The sequence below is a fragment of the Nesoenas mayeri genome (genome assembly GCF_963082525.1).
Source record: "Nesoenas mayeri genome assembly, chromosome: 4".
NCBI lineage: Eukaryota > Metazoa > Chordata > Aves > Columbiformes > Columbidae > Nesoenas > Nesoenas mayeri.
Genome location: NC_137540.1, coordinates 22580212 through 22598110, shown reverse-complemented (window position 1 = coordinate 22598110; position 17899 = coordinate 22580212). Strand labels below are relative to the sequence as shown.

General features: G+C 36.3%; 1 protein-coding gene across 1 annotated transcript in view; it reads right to left on the bottom strand.

Moving 5' to 3' along the window:
• DCLK2 (doublecortin like kinase 2) overlaps window positions 1-17899 on the bottom strand; it is a gene marked incomplete at both ends in the record, with an annotated part of 82792 nt that overhangs the window by 17669 nt on the left and 47224 nt on the right. Inside the window, 6 exons of the mRNA XM_080343826.1 lie at window positions 208-265; window positions 4036-4144; window positions 5107-5179; window positions 12912-13006; window positions 16150-16200; window positions 17553-17654. Coding sequence (XP_080199952.1) covers window positions 208-265; window positions 4036-4144; window positions 5107-5179; window positions 12912-13006; window positions 16150-16200; window positions 17553-17654 — 488 coding nt within the window. The remainder of the gene's footprint in view (window positions 1-207; window positions 266-4035; window positions 4145-5106; window positions 5180-12911; window positions 13007-16149; window positions 16201-17552; window positions 17655-17899) is intronic.

Here is a 17899-nt window from a genome sequence, read left to right as displayed (position 1 = left end):
AAACATTGTTTGGTTTTTACTCTGTTATCTAGCAGACTAACACCACTTTTATTATTTGCTTCTTGGATAAATTGTCATTCTGCTAAACAGATATCCTGAAAATAGTCAGAAAACCCCCACCCACACACCCACCATTTATGACTAATGAGCAGCTGCTAGTGCTGTTTATTGCTGTTTTTCTTATGCATACAAATTGTTGTACACTACCTTTCCACAGCATTTAGCCTTGTCTATGATCTTCAGTGCAAACTCCTTTCCTGTGGATCTAACGAGAAAAAGACGAGAAGCATTAATTAGAAACTGGTCAATAAATTGTGGCATTATCTGTACGAATATACAGCATCATAACGGAATGCCTTGACCCATGGAAGCTGCTGATGGAAAATTCACCGAGTGGACTTGATTTTGGTTTTTTTTCATCTTCGCAGCACCATTTGTGCCTGTTGTTTCCCTGACTACCACAAACTTGCTCACTTTGTGTATTAATTCCAAGCTCCACCTGCGATTGATTCATACTTCTGTGACATGGCACAACTCTCTGGCACTTCTTTAGTCCAACAGCCAAAATTTGTCTTGAGCTTTCCACTTAACTTTGTTCAACTAAAGACTTTAATGATAAAAGCATATGCAGTTATGTGTAAGTGAGCAGAAGCAAGATTGATACCCCAGTGGAAAAATTCAATAGGATTCAGCAAAGCTAAAACCCCATAGTTCATTACAGACTTGTATAAAGTCTTGCACAATCTATTAGGCATTAATTTTGATTTTTTGTATTTCATTCTTTATTTTTTTAAGTATTCTGTGGAATTCTATAGCAGTTATCTAAAGTGCCATGTCATTTAAGAGGGTGGTTATATACCAAATAAAACGGATGACCATTTTCAGTAAACACATTCCCTGAAAGGAACTCTAATTTGCCTTTTGTCTCTGTAAGGCATAAAAGTGTTCTCAATTTCTCCAGAAGGGGAGAAAATGAGAGAAAAAAGCAACACAAAAGAATTATCTTTTTAAAAATTATTTTTTATTATTATTTTCTTTAAACAAAGAAGACATTACTACTTATATTAATGACAAATTAAAAATCACAAGAAAATGCCATAAGACCCTGTTGGCTGCTATTTTGTGTTGTGCCAGCACCTACAGTCCCCAATATGCATCAGAAAATCACTAGCATGTATAATAAAAAACACTGGAAGAAGTTACAAAAGCAAAAGTCAGGCATGTTTTTAAACTTCCTGGTTAATTTTTGCTATACTTTTTGCATTTGATACAACTAAGTAAAATTAGTACCTTACCAAAAAAACCAAACTGAATTAACGTCTCACATTCAGTTCAGCCATTATGGAAAAAATACAGTAGAGCATCTCTGCTTTGAAAGTGCAGCTGTATCTGCAACGTTGTCATAGTTACAACCTGATCCAGGCTTTAGATAAAAGTGTTATCTAAATGGTATCTGTTAAATGCCATCCTTTTATATTATAGACCTGATGTAGCATGTATGAACACAGTGTGTAATTCCGGATCACAGTTTATGCATTATACTAAATTAAGTGCATTATCTGAAAGCCTGTAAACAACTACTCAGCAAAAACCACTTGTGAAACCTTCAGCATTTATGCTGTGTTGAAAGAGGAGTTAACAGTCACAAAGCCAATTCATGAACCAGATTCAAATCCCTCCTGCAAGTGTCCTTTATTATAGCATCTAAGAAAAAACTCTGAATATCAGCCACATAGTTTGATTGCTGATACCACTGCCAGTCTTGTCTGACAGGTGCTGGTATTCTTCTGTCTCACTGTCAGCGTCCATCTGTTGACTCATGTCTTTATATACAGACATATAGGCACTCTTTACAAATGAGAGATAGTATAAAAGGATCCTGGCTCCACAACTAAAGCTTCTAAGAACAATGCTATTAGAAATGAAGTATAATAGGAATTAAAAGACAAGAATTTATAGCTGGCATTTCCTCACTCACTGTTATTACTAACAACTATTGCTGCATATTTATTTCATATACCATTCATTTAATGATGTTTCACTAAATATGAAGTACGGATCACAGACAAAACTAGATTTTTAAGTTTAATTTTGTATTTTTTTTTTAATAATTGGAAGGGTGTTTTTCTAGTCTAGTCCCTTAATTCCAAAAAGCACAGATGACATTTTGAAACCCAAGTAACTTAGCAACCCTTTTCTCATTTTCAGTGACTAAAGTCATTGACTTAAGTCATTTCCAAAATGCACAGTTGATTATCCCGAAAATAATAAATTATGGTATTTTGTGCTTTTAACCTGTTGCCTTTCATGAATGTTGTTCAGTCTATAGATAACAAAGGATGTGTGGCCAGTTTCAGGGTGCATAGGTAGACACTGTGAAGCATCATGCATTTAGTTTCATTCAAGCCGCTTATGTGTAGCTTCTTGCAAAATTAAAGGAACAGAAACTGGGTTACAAAAAAACCTTGGCACAGTTCTTGTAACAGACCTGCAGTGCTTAAAGCAGTAGGGACATGATTACACACTGATGTAGTAATGGTTGTCAGGAACCAGAGCCTGTTGGTAGAAACTCTTCAAAAAGAAAAAAACAAACAACCAAACAAACACAAAAACCCCCACAAAATCCAAACAACACAACCTTTGATTCTAGACATTAACACTGTGAGAAGCATTATTTTAAACATGGAAGCAACAGGAACTTTTCGGAGCAGTAACTGTAGCATACTCAGATCACATTTAGCCTATTTTTTTCTTTATCAGCTCTATGCTCAGCTAGTATGTCTCTAGGAGCTGTCACTTCAGTCTTTTTCCTTACTCTGTAAACCTTGCATGCTTGTACATCACTTTCTCAAAAAGTACTGAAAATAACAATTTTCATTTGCTGCTATAAACTAGAAGGGAGTATTAGACATTGTGTTACATACCACCTGTCAAAATTATTCTCATTAATGGCTGCAGAAAGTTATGGATTTTAAGAATCATTCACTTCTGTTTCAGTAGAGGAGGCCCCAGGTCCAGCCTCAGCACCAACCCTTTTGGCTCATTTGGATGGCAGCAAAAGTTTCTATCTGTGCATCTATGATCTGCTAAGACTGGAATTAGATGTTTCCATTCATAATTATCTTTCCTTTCATGTACAGAAAACCAACAAATGAGGATCAAATAATAGAAATTGTTTCTGTAACTTCTATGTTTGTTTACAGACATTTGCTGAACTTGCCCAGTATTTGTATACAAGTTGAAGATTCCTCATAATATTTAAGAAGCTGACATAACTCTCAGACTGATGAAGACAGCAGAAGGTGGTTCTAAAAAATACACTGAGAAAGCGACAGTCAAATCATCTGCTCTGTTTGCACTAGCAGCAAAGTGTGACACAAAGCTGCAGAGGAAGAGCAGTAACACAGCACAGGTCTCTAAAGGCATCTTGTCTATCCCATGGGAAGTCAGGTGCAAGAATATTGCAGAGTCTGGAATATCGAAGGGCTGATTTGCAAAGTGGCTACTCCCCACACAACCTCACAGAAGTAAGCACGCACAAGGGAGTCCACAGCACAGGCTAACTGCCACCAACCACATGCTTTGAACAATACTTCGCTCAAAGTAACACTGCAAAGCCATGAAAAATCACGTAGGCAGTAGAGATATGATATCCACAGAGTTGCTGAGGTAGAAGGGGGCTCTCTGAAAGGCTGTTTAGATGCCACATACAATTTCCTGCCATCCACGACAGTTTGTTGCGTGCGGGGGATTTCTTGAAGGTCTGTGGGCTTTCCTTAAGAGCTTCCACTAGAAAGTGATACCTCCTGTAGTTTTTGGGATAAAAAGTCATGTTTCTCTGCTGCTTTTGTTCCTTTGCTGGAATAACACATAGGAATCTCTGTGTGTTTTGCTATGTCTAGTTCTCCTCAAGTGTAGACATATCTTTGCAACTGCTCTTTGCTTTCATCTCATCACATTTGCTATCCAATTATGCTAATATATAGGGCTTTATCCAGTAAAATACATAGCAGTACTGAACAGTTTCTTGCTCACCGTTCTATGCACTCCTTTACAACAGCAAAATTGCCATCACCAATCACCTTCCCCACTTTGTACTTCTCAAGAATGGGAGATGACCCTGAGCACTTGTTTCCATTCACACCTGCAAAAAGCAAGGTCAATAATGCAAGTTGAAGAGAAGTGTCAGCAGAATGTAACATATTCCCTGTGGTTTCCACAGATACAGAACAGAAACAGTCAGTCACAAATGCAAACCAAAACTTTAACTAAGCTGTTTTCTTCACAGCTTATTCCCTTATTTTTTATCTCAAACATAAGAAAGAGCAAGATAAGACTAATCAGAGTTGTTTGACCTATTAACACAAAAATCAAATACTAGGTTTTTGAGTGGACATATTCTAAAAGTAATGAATGCAGCTGAAGTCCTTAGTCTAAATACTTGCTGAACTCAAAATATTTTTTTGAAGCATCTTGTGCATACTCAAAGCAAAAATGCAAAAACGATTAATGCATGTAAAAGAACCGAAAGTTTTATCTGCTGAATTCCTTCGAGTTCCCTTAGCTGCTGCTGAAACATCCAAAATGCAAATAAGTTTGATTGCTGCTTATTTCAGTATTTTTAAAATTTAATGTAAGTATTTTTAAATTAAAAACTTGACTCTAAAATGAAAATTTTAAAATAATTTTTAAAACCCCATTGCTTTAAAGAGATAAGCAATGAAAGGTTAAGTTTAGCTAAGGTCAGCTGGTGTGCCAAGTGCTTCTGCCTGAAGCGCAGTGTGCTGTTTTGAGGAGGGTCTCACTTTTAATCCAGATACAAACAGATTTCTGGTGATACCCTGCAAGTCCTGTTCAAAATCACTCACATTTTTAATAGCGACCATTGGAGAGCAGGGTCCACTAATAAAAAGAACAATATTTATTTCCTAGCTTTACTGACTTGGTGCAGAAAATGATATTTTTTTCAATAATAAAATTGTCAATAAGGTATCAAACAGAACAAAAAATTATTTGCAGCCATCAGAAATCGTCTAAGAGTGCTAAACCAACTGTCACCTACAATAAAATTTTTGCAAGGATTGTTAGCAATTATTGGTGTCCTACCTTCAGGGCTCTGGCAATGAAGTGATTCAGGTACACCATTCACATTGGAAGAAGGTCCACCATGTGGAGGCATCTAAGGAAGTATGTAAGAATTTATTATTTCTGATGGTAATCACAAGGAGTCAGACAAAAACCAGCAAAGTTAAAAAAAACACAAAAACCAAACACAACCACCCTAAAACACCTATATAGGGTCAGCTTACTTTTCCATTCCCATCTTAATTTCGTTTTTGCTTTCTCACAGTTCATTATCATTATATCATTGTCACTTGCACCAATTTAAGATCCAGCCCTGATATTCCTATTTAGATAAGTAGTTGAACAGATTTCAGTAAACCTATTAACAGCAAATTCCCTCCAGCTGCACCAAATCCCATCTAAACACCACAGAACCAGTTCACGTGGACACAGCGTTCACTCATTCTATGCAACAAGATCATTATAATACAATCTGTATACAGCTTCTTGTAAGCCAGAAACAGCCATCTATGGGCAACTATTGAGTGGCCAATGCAGCCAACACGTGTTCTCGTGGTGTAGGCTAACACATCTCTCCATAGCTGTTCAGTTTCCCTAACAGAACTCAAAATACGTTCTTTCCAGATTAGCACTGAAGCATGCTAGGAAGGTAATGTAGAAATGCTTGCATGGCCCTGCTAGTTTTCATTTAAAGAACAGAATTTTGGCATAGGTGGCTGTGAAAATATATGATTGTCAGATTTGCTTGATAATTTAGTAGTCTATCTTTTTTTTTTTTTGTGGATGTGAAGATTTATGACATATACAAGAATTTCACGTTAGATGTCTGATATGTACCCAGACATAGGTAAAATTTTAGTAACTGTGACACTGTGTAAGAAACAAGTATCTAAATGATTTTGAAGGATGAAGGCTGAAGAAAACTACTTTTGCTGCACTAACAACTTAATTGGTACTCAACCTGAATCTTCACAATTCTACTTAAAATCATTGTGTCATACTGCCCAGGGACATACACAACAATTTTTATTTTAAAAAGAGGTTGAGGCATAGGATTGCATGCCATAAATAGTAAAATGTACTGGATGTGTTTATGCACCACTGTTTTATAAGCTCTCCCATTACAGTTAAGTATGGGGATGCTCCATGAAATTAAAGTATATTTTATATCACTTCCCCTTTCTCAACGTAGCATTTCCTGCTGTTCTGTGAAGTTCCATATCTTGTTTTCTTCATGGGCTATTATGGTAATTCTCATCACTCACCATGTAAAGGATTAAAATGCTTCTCTGCCTTAAGCTCAGTGTCTGTTGAAATGCTTTGCATGACACTAGGAATGCAAATGCAGCATTTTCCATTTCAGCTGACATTGTCTGGTTACACTGCTGAATATTTTAAATCATTAACACTATTGTCAATGAAAGAACTGAACTAACAGATAGGGATATTATCTAAAGGCTCATGAAATGCTAATGAATGCTTAAGTTTCTAGTGGCAGCTGAGCTGCCAGGTCAGCTAAAGGTACAGTAACCAGAAGCTGAACAACGTAATTTTGCAGAGCCTCTAAAACAATGATGTTTGCTAGCATTTGGCATAGAATGGCCATCAAACAGCAACCAGTCATCACCTACTCTGCTTCTTGCTAATAACTTCAACTATGATAATGCTGCTGTCTTTCTGAGCCACCTATTTATTTAATAAATACCAGGAACAAGGACATTTAGGTTAAATGATATTTGTGCAAAATCATGAGTCTCATAACCAGTCAGTCACATTTTCTTCAAGCTTGACAAGAGATCACTGCGAAGTATTAGTTATCAGCCAAATATATTAGTAATCTATTCTGGGTTTTCAGTGACTGACAATACATGGGAATATCTAGCCCACATTTCCAAATTCCATCATCCTTGTGATCAGGTCAGAGCATAACTGGGCACATCCCTGCTTACCACAGTATTTATTTACAAGAAAGAAGCAAACAGCACCAAGAAAAAAAGCCAAAAGGAGTTGGAAACGGAAAAATCTAATGCTGCTGTTGTGGCTGAGGCGCTAGATCAGAACCTGAACTAGTGGGTTTCACCTTACCTCTGCCACTAACTGACCTCATGGCTCTAGACTTGAGGCCAAACTCACTCTACAACACAGATCCTGTGTAATTCGAGTGCTGTAGGTCTGTGTGTCAGTTCCTTGGCAACAAAACCAGTCTATTCTTTCCTCACTGTGTCAGAGCACACTAGGAGTAAACTCTTAAGATATCTGTGAGGTGCTTGTCTTGCCAGAAAAGGTGAGAAGAAGGTCAAAATTGACAATAAGTAACACAGAATTAAGTTATTTTATTATAAATTTTCTAATCATTAAACTACCCAGTGACATGTTATCTTTAGAATATCTTGGTATCCCAACATCTGCAGGTATTTTGAAGCTGAAATAAAGATTTCAGATATGCAAATAGATTGACTGGTTCATGAGGCATTCCTGAAGTAGCAAGGAGAAAAGGATGCATGTTGCTTTAATACCTCACTAGTGAATATGGATGGCATCTACAATCACATGCAGATTAGGTTTTGCAATAATTCATCCTCCTGTATTCTGGTCTATACAGCACTAGTGATCTTTTCCAATACTGTTCACCTTACACGTGATAAATTCAGAGTGCACAGGCCTTAAATCTACTCTCTCAGATACATATACAAGTCTTGGAAAACTCAGACCTGAGACAGACTTTAATATTTTATTTTTAAAAGCTCACAGAGCAATTCAGAGCAGAGATGGATATCCAGCCCTTCGAATAAAACCATCACCTCAGGATGTGGATGCTACTGGCTAAGAACATCTTACGCTGACAGTCACTCCTGTTGCATTTAAACATTACACAATACAGAATATAATAATTATTGCTTTTACTTCCCTCAAGCTGTCTCTCCACAGGTAATTTTTGTTTCAACAGCACATCCAGAGCCAAATGCAAAATGCAACATAGTTGCTAGAGATACTAAGAAAATCTCAGTGAATACACAGTTCTCAAAATTAGTTGCATTAATTAAAGATACTGTAAAAAGTTATGAAAGTTAGTGGGTGAAGAAAAACTGTCTGTTTTGTTCAAACGAACTATTTTCTGCAGAATAACCATCTATCCAGGTTTACAAAGATATCTAAAGATATTTATCTATATTTTATATTATTTTATACAGACTGACTGTGACTTAAATAATCTGTTTTTTGTCAAGATGACACGTGGTTTTGTGAGAACACATTAGATCTCTTATACCTATAAGCTTAACACACCTACTTTAGTACTCAATGTGCTTATTGCACCTCAACATGTTAACTAAGCAACAAGTATTTAGTATTATTCCTTTCACCCCTACTAATATCCAACTCATTAAAAACTCTATTTTATACTTTGCACTGTAGGATTTTTCTTTTAACCTGAAGTATCCAGTGTATAATGTGCCAGACAGCTCCACCCTGACAGATAACATGTGCATCAGGTTTTCTACTTTCAAGTTAATGATAGAAACAAAACAAACAAACAATGTAAAAGCCTTTAAACCATCACAGAGCCCAAGAGCATGGACTGAAATGGGTATGCAAAATGTAAGGTGATGTAAGCAGCAGGGATGCACTGGCCCAAGATTCCCTTAAAATCTGGATCAGTGTGTAAGTCAGTGATTTGGGAGTGAAAAAGCAGCAATCTGACAGTCGTTTTGATCACGCTACATGTACTGCTCCAGTAGCAAAGATTTTTAATAAATCTTTTGAGTCAGAATGCTACCATATACCTAAAAAATGAAAACATAGCGCTTGTATTTAAAATAGAAATGTGGGAAGACATGAGAAAGTAATCCCAGATAACTACATGTCTGGTGGGATTTTATTTTTTGTCTTGTGAGAGCGAGAGGAAGGCTCTACAGATATAAACCTGTATTCTATTGAAGTGGATGTGTGCCTTAGCTGTCAACCTTTGCAGCCAGCTTAATTGCCCCCAACAAAAATGTTGGTGGAAATATTCTGGGCTTTTTTTCATATTGAAGGAAATACATAACTTCTCGGCAGCTACATAGGATGGTGCCTTCTAGAGCACTCATCAAAATGTAGCCAATTAGAATGTAGTGATTGTGTTAGCATTAATTTGAGCCCACATGGTATGGCATTTATATAATGTCATGCATTTTATTTCACTGCTCTGGCAACACTGAAAAACCAAATAAAGATTTTTCTAAAGAGAATTTGAGTTGCATCACATTATGTAGAGCTTTTCGAAAACTGATGGCGATGGTGAATGGACTTAACACTAAGTGCATCACCAGCACAAATTAGCCAACTCTTTTTATCCGCTGCATGAGCAAGAAAGATGCTGAATTGTAAATTCAACGAAGGTAGCAGTTAAAGAATTACTCTAAGAACTGCTATTGCACCTGTGTCACCTGTGAGTTTAGATAATTGTGTGTAAATATTCTTAACACTGCTAACAGAAGCACATGTGTACAAAACTGAAGAGATTAAAACCTTGATGAAGATAGGCAATAATCCTTCAAATCACTTAAGCACATGTTTAACTTTAAGCACATTAACATCATCATTGAAGTAAAAGGGACTGCTCAATAGCTTAAAGTTAAGTGAGTGCTTAAGTTATTTGTTGGATCAGGTTTTAATGCCCTTTCACTTTGCTCATTTGGTCAATCAATTGAAAAAGTAATAGTGAGACAAATTCAAACACAATGCTATTTGGCATAACTGACATTCTAAGAAAGGCCTCAACTGTGAAACTTCTTTATTGTACGATTTTATCTTCTTTTTAAAAAGATGACAAGGCATGGTACTTAATTTCAAGAGCGGAAGATGAAACATATCCAGGTAAGCATAAGGAAATCATGACATCACTTTCCAAAATCTCAGATTTAATCTAGTCTCTGGATTAATTTTGTGCTTATGAAGTGTACTGGAAGAGCTAAGAGCCAAAGTAACCCTAACAGCATTGCATATCAGTGTATCCATAAAGGCACCAAAGATAAAGGTTAAAGCTTTCAAGTGTCACCTGCCTTTGACACCTGGCATTTATTTGGGGTTGTGGGGAAATTCTGTAGTGTTTACTATTCTTGAGCCATAGCATTAATTTCTTACTTCAATATAATCTCAGACTCCAGTACAGCTTCTTTAAACACTTCTGCAAGATTGGGATGTTGGACAGCAGGCTGCCTTACTGTATGTACTAAACAACAGCACAAGGGCACTCTGGCTGGAAGAACTAAAAAGGACAGAAGGAAAACTCTTCTCATAAAAGATAAGCTGTTCTTGAGGAGTGTTTCCTGCAAGTTGTTTTCTTTGCCTCAGCGTACCACTTCTGCTTATTGAGTGTCGTGAAGCAGAAGGAATCCTTGGGGACTGAAGAGACTTCACTTTAAAGGAAAAGTGACATACAAAAAAATTGCTGTTGCTATCAGTATCTTTTGCAAGTTTACTGCCTTGATGACTGGAATTATCACTTAAACTTCAAAAAGCTTAGCCAGGTTCTAATCTCTAGTCAAATGTTTTATTTTGCTCTGGCTTTCTGAACAACACAGGTTTTAAAGGACAGCTTGTGTGCAGCTGCTCTGCTGGCCTGCTGGCCTGCTCTTTACAGGAAACAAAAAAAATCAACCTTGATTTCTTCCCTTTTCCTGCTGCTCCAAGCTTATATAAAACCATTCTTAAGTGTTCCTGTTTCAGGCTCTACAAAAATAAACATGTATTTTCTACACAACAAATTGGCCAAAATATTGCATATTTCCCAAGCCAGAAGACTCAAAAATATACTTTATTCTTTCACTGGCTGCCATGGTATTTATATCTACATTCAGCTGTAGTCAGTTCTTTATACAAGTGCAGGAAGCCAGACTACATGTCTGCACAGTGATGCAGTCTTAGCAACAAGGATTTATTTTACAATAAGCAAAACCAATAACCTCAAAATAATAAAATTGGTCCTTGCCTGGTCCTCTGTTTTCCTCATCAGACTAGTCAAGATCAATCCTACAAAAATAACAATGATTTTCTTAAAAGAATATAGTTTTGCATAAAACCATGGTACTGGTTTTATGATGATACTTCATCTAGTTATTACTACTAGAACATAATCAAGAAGTAAGGGTTGCTGCACAGTGCACTTGATCCCCTTGGAATTTATCCTGAGATTCACCAGCTAACTTTCCCTATCTTTAGTCTCAGGAGCACAGCTGAACAGATGCATCCTAATGGGATAAAAAAAGAGGTACTCACTACTTCAGCAACAGGCCAGGTCTGAGATGATTAATTTGGTTTTGCTGTTTTATTTGGTCATATAGGGATGAATTACTTGACATGAACACCCATTAGTATCTAGTATGAATTATGTTCTAAAATGAAAAGGTACAACAGCCTATTTCAGTGAAATTTGCAGTGAAAGGGAAAGAGGATATGTCCATTTTATTGAAAATTGCTTGTTACTATCAGAATTATCTCTATCTTAATGGAGCTTTGATCAGCTAAAAGCAGACAGGACAGTGTGGGAAAACATGAAACAACTTAGCTAATTTCTAAACTTGTAATTTCATTAAAGAAAGACAAAAAGCATTTTTTAAATATAGTACAGACCAGCCGAGAGTCTCCAGTTCAATGATTTTGGTGTCCTCTACTGTAGATTTTATAGCAGAGCTGTCCAGACAAAGTTTAATACACACAGTTTCTAATTTTTAATGTCAGGACTATTACTGCTCTTTAAATTGCTTAATGTTGGAAAAAACAACTTATGTTGCTTTAGACAAAAAGAAGCTACGGGATGGTATAGCTCGACAACGTAAAGGCAGAAATCAACACTAAAGTGCCTCAGTGAACCAAACAACTGAAAATATATTAGAAATAAACAAATAAATCAAAACATTTTCTCAGAATTATCACAGAAACCTGTCAGAAACCAGTGCCATACTCCTTGCAAAACAGACAAAGACTTGATAACAATTAGCATGTCAAAACCCAAATCTAAATCCTATTCAAATCACGTCCTTTAGCCAGTCTTTTAATTGAGAAAACAGTTTTCCACAAAATTATGCAGCCTCTTCACAACTGCTGTGTTCACCAAAGGGAGCTATTACTTGATCAGAATAATCAGTGTGAACCATCCAGTGTGCTTCCAGAAAGGCTGCAATCAATGATTTCGTACGAAAATTCTCCTTGAAAGGACAGCTGCATAAATGAAGCAGTAAGATGCTCAACTGTGCTCTGGACTGTTCCTTTTATTTTACCAGGCAAAAGGGAGAGAGCAGCCTCTAAGAACTGTGAATGCTACCATTTTTTAAGTGGGAGAGGAACAAAATTCTCTTGGTGCAACACAGAGAACAATCTGCCAGACATGAGGCTGCTCCCAAAGGAACCCCTCACATGATTTGAGGCAGGACACTGCATTAAGTGGTGAAATTGCATGCCACTGATGAAGAAGCATGCTTCAGACAAAATTTTGGGCAATGCTACAAGACTATACGGTAACCAAAAGAGGATATTACATTTATATAGGCTGAGGGAATATAAATTTATTAGGTGGTTTCTGCAGTCCACAAAACAATGGAAAATTTGAAGGGCAAATTGGCATATTCAAGCCACCATCATCCTCCCCCTTCCCTGCGCTGAGTGTTATACCCCACCAACCAAACCCAAAATACAAAAATCATACTTCAGATCTCTTCTCTACTTCAACTCAGAACTCATACCAGCAAAACTAGTATTTGTTTTCATTTTTTTCTTCTTCAGCATCACTGTAATACATCATTCTGTTAATAATGGAATTTAGGGGTTTTGGTAGTTCTGGCACTTACCTTGAGTCCACGAAAGCTGCCTGGGCTTGTTGGTGAAGAACTGGAGGACTTTGTTGACTTTGGGGTGGACAATTGACTGCTTGGGGTTCCATTAACTGATCAAAGCAATAAAAGCAAACAAATAGAAGAAAAAGTGAATAAAAGTCAAAAACCTTAATTTGCTTTAAAACATAACATACCTCTCTGACAAGTTATCACTCAAGTCTGCATTCAAAGACCAGAACAAATTCCTCGATATTTAGGAATAAATTATAGGCTTGCATGCCACACAACTGTGCCCTGAAAATTCATGTGGCTGGATATGGGATCAAGAAGACACACAAATACTGCATTGTCACTCTAGAGATGAAAAAGGCCTATTCTGTCCTTTGCCAGTGCAAGAGATTTGGGCAAATAATAACCACAGCCTCTTTAAACGATACAATTTATTGTGATATTGCATAAAAAGCATGGAGAGAAACAGTGTTCATAAAGACATTTGACTATCTCTCCTATTTAGATCAGTGCCTCATTTTCTATGTAAAATGTCTTATTGAATACGAGTTGATTTGTTTGTTTTTTCAAAGAAAAAAAAACCAACCAACAACCAACCAACAAGAGAGCTGTTTGGATTATAAAGAACTTAAGCAGTAGTTCAGAAAAAATGATGAAATGATGTAGGGGAAAAAAAAAAACAAACCACAAAACAAAGTAAAACCTCAAACCCAACATTTGAAAGCTAGTAGGTTGTTTCTGAATTCCCAAGAAGTTCAAGTGTCTGTGAAAACATGCAATATTCTCCCTCTTGACTTCAGGCGTTCATTCATTTTAAGTCTATTTTTTCCAGAGAGACCCGATACAACATCTGTTATATCTTTGGTGAATATAACTTAGGTAGTCCTTGTATTTTTCTGGAAAAAACAAACCTATGAATTTTGTTATGCAGACAAAATAGCATACCATTCATCATACACAAATATGATGCGACATGTGATGCAACATTATTTCCTCTCCAGCTCAACTTCATTTTTCCAGGAAGAGGAAAATACTAGGCAGATATGTAAGAGCTACAAAGGTTTCATAGCTGATTCATGGTGCAGAATTATTTTTTCAGAAAGAAAAAAGCAACCCTCACAAATAAAAACTTAGCTTCAAAGCAAATAACAGTTACATCTGCACAAAACCTTTGCATGTTCAGCTGTCTGTCATGGGTTATGCAAGGCTTTTTAACCAGCGCTGTTGAATTTATTTTCCAAGTGTCTATTAACCTAGTACCCTAACATTATCTGAGTGCTGAAAGTTCCTTCTAAATACTATTTTTAAAACCTGGGCAGTCTATCTGCCAGTAGGCCAGGCTGACTGTATTTCAACTTCCATAAATCCCTCTATTTCACACAAATCTCTCTCTTTGATGTGTGATGTTAAGACATAAGTAATTAGCATTTAGCTACAGAATAAGTCTGTCTTGAAGTCTGATAACTTGGATTTACATTTCCAGTTCTGTTACAGAACTAAGAGCTTAGGCTTTTCTACTAAGAGTATCCCATATGTTTAGGATGCTTTTGTCTTAATTTCAACAAGGGTTGCCTGTAAGAACAATAGGTGAATTATTTAAGTGTTTTGTTAAGAAGCTAAAAGGATTTAGGAGCATACACCCCACCGGCAGACTACTTTTCATCACTTTGTTTTAGATAAACTTCTTGAAACCTGGCACATCAATGCTTCCTTATTTTATAAAGGATTTAGAAGTATGGTGATGTAAAGGGCTAGCGAATGCTCTTACTGTTTTCTGCTTCTTGCATACACAATTTTGCTCTAGCCATTAGAAAAAATACTGAGCTGTCAAGTTCATGACCAAAAATGAGATATTTCAGTAAAAGAATTTGCTTCCAAATGACCAGCTACCACTACACAGGAACAGAAAATTGTTGTTTATTCACAAATTATTTTTATGCAGCTCAGAGAAAGGTCACTCTTTCCTGAACACAACCATTGAGGTCTACAGTACAAGACATCCTTATCTGTCTCTAAGTCACTACCATCCTTTTAAGCATCGACAGAACCATTAAACTGTACTTGTGAAATCAGTTGGTTAACATAATCTTCTTCCCTCTCATAACTAAGGAAGAACATTCTAGCATACACTGGCAGTACTCCAGCTCTTTGCTAATATCTTAGATATTGGTGTTCTGAGCCAGGGGTGTGACTAGGTGACCTCCAGAGATCCCTTCCAACTTTTGTCCTTCTATGATTCTACAACATATTGTATGTTCTGCTGAGGAAAAGAGCTGTCTATACAGCTTCACCAATGGATTCTGTGATCCACTGCACAGAGGTTGACAGACAACTGCAACAACTAGCTGGAACTGGCCCTGTGTACATGTAAAACTTTGGCACCTGTAGGTAGTCAGCCAACTGCTATTTGAGACAGCAGAACTTCTAATTTTAACTCAAAAAACACACAATCTGATTTGTTTTTTTGGCACAAACTTGTTCACTGCCATTGATTTGCTGATTATTTCATGTATATGCAAAACTCACCTTTCTTATCTATTTTCTAAGTTCTTTTGAGGTTTCTTTCAACATGTATAGCAGCCTGCATATACATTAAAACAATTTATTCTCTATCATTCTTTAAATACAGTTCTTCACCATATTGGAATGTTGAAAACTGAGAAACCTATGAATACTTTAAAAATTGTTAACTTCTAATACGGTCTGAAGTCTCAACTTATTTACCGATCAAAATGCATGCTACTTGTAAGAGATTCAGTGTTTTAGAGATACTTGCACTTTGAACTGAAGGTGTTTTAGAACTTATGCTGAAATAACACAAGAAAAAGAGAAAGGTAAGAAAATGCAAATAAAACAAACAAAAACCCCCACGTTTTTGCACTGTTTTTTTCAGCAACTCTCACCCATCTTTTTGCACTGCTTGAACTCTTCTGTTATAATATACTTCAGAAAACACATACAAATGTGTTGCTCCTCAGAATGCTCCTCTACTTGTAGTCAAATGATACCTTTACAAATTTAACTTGGACATCATTAACTGATGTCTGACAGCTATAAAGCATCATTTATATTATTTCACTCAAACGATCTACTTCACTGAAAACCCTACACCCATTATGTGTCTGATTCATGGAATGCAAAATGCATGCTTCAAGCTTGAAAACATTCACAAATACAGTGAAAAGGGTAAATGGAGAAGGAAGAGACACACTAGTGATATACAGCCATAATAGTAATGGCTCACCTGGGGATTTTGCTGAAGAATGAGCACTGGAGTAGTGGCCACCCCTCTTTACTGTACTCATATATTTGACACAAAGGAAAAAGACATTAAGGAAATAAGTTATTAAACAGCTCAGAACATGCATGAAAGAAAGAAGGGTAAATAAAGATAAGTAAAGAATACATGAGAAAAAATGGCAAGTAAATAGGAGGATAAATACCAGACACTTGGATAATTTTTTCAAATTAAAAAAAAACCAAAGGGGTATCTAAGTAGAAAAAGTAAGAAGATGACAGCCCTGATTTCTAAATTCTTTGCATAAAATTCACCGTTGATATCCCATGTGATTTCATAGGAGTTAACAGGTTTGCATGAAATGTCAATCAGTTGTGAAATTTGCCTTTCATGCTACATTTTGCTTTGTTATTATTGTGATCCTTCCTTAAAACTTTTCAGTTAAATATTCAAATTAAATCAAATTAAATTAAATATTTCACTTTGAAATAACTTGAAGACATAAAATTAATTTAAACAGCATCAATTAAACAAAACAAATACTGATACGAAAATGAGAATATGGAACATGTTGCAGTTTTGAATATACGCATAGGAGCTTACATGCTAGTTACATTCAAAACAGAGCATTGTATATTTACATATTCAATGGTTTGACTTGAGGGCTACTTCACTGGGTCAGAGGGAAAAAAAAATCAGTTCAGATTTGTTGTGCTTAGAAACTGAATGCAGAGGTAAAGAAAGGGAGAAAACAAACAAACCCCACAAACAAGCAAATCCCCAAGTTTCTCCCTTCTGCATAAAAGCTGATAGGAACACACAGTTTTCAGCCAAAGTGCTGGCAAAACCACAACATGAACCTTTCTTTGATATTACAGGAAGCACAAGAAGGAAAAAAAATTCTCTGTTAATGGGCAATAGCATTCCAGAACAGCCCCTAAAATTATTTGAAACAGCAAAATCCTGTAATTCTGACAATATCTGGATTATATAGGAGAAGACTTTCAAATTCAAAACACTTAGGGGTGTCCTCTAGTTCAATGAATGTCAATTTAACCACATAACCATGCTGTAGTTAATAGTCTTCAAGAAAATCAAGTGCCATGCTGAAAACATATCCCAAATGTACAATTAGCACAAATTATTGCAGTGTTCATAAACTGAAACTTTTTGTGCCTGTTAATTAAAAAATAGAAACCACATGTCTTTCCAAGATTCAAAAATAATTGAAAATTTACTATAAATTAGTATTAAATCTAGGAGACAAACTGAAAAAAAAATAAAAATTTCCCTCAGGAAACAAAGCATAGCACTCATATTTGAGACAGAGCCAACAGTTTTTTCACCCCATTTAACAAATCCTGACTTTCATGTATTTGATGTATTCAGCTCTTTTCTAGAAGTAGTACCTGAGGCAGGTGATTTGCTTCGACGTGAAGTTCCTGGACTTTTGGACCCAGAATGCCTCATGCCAGATGATCGGGAATAAGAGGACTTCATAACACGGCATTCTACAAAGCAAGCAGATAGAGTTTCAACAACAGGTCAATGTCCAGGCTTCCTCCAAACACTACTGTTGGTGTTTATTATCCAGAAAATGAACATCACTATTTTCTAAGCATGCTTACTCAACTGAATGAAACAAACTTGGAAAAGCATCTCAGAAATTTAACCTACATACCACACAAACATTTTTGAGCCAGTCAAACGCTGTATGTAACATTCTGAATGTAATATTTCTTCATGAGATTGGATT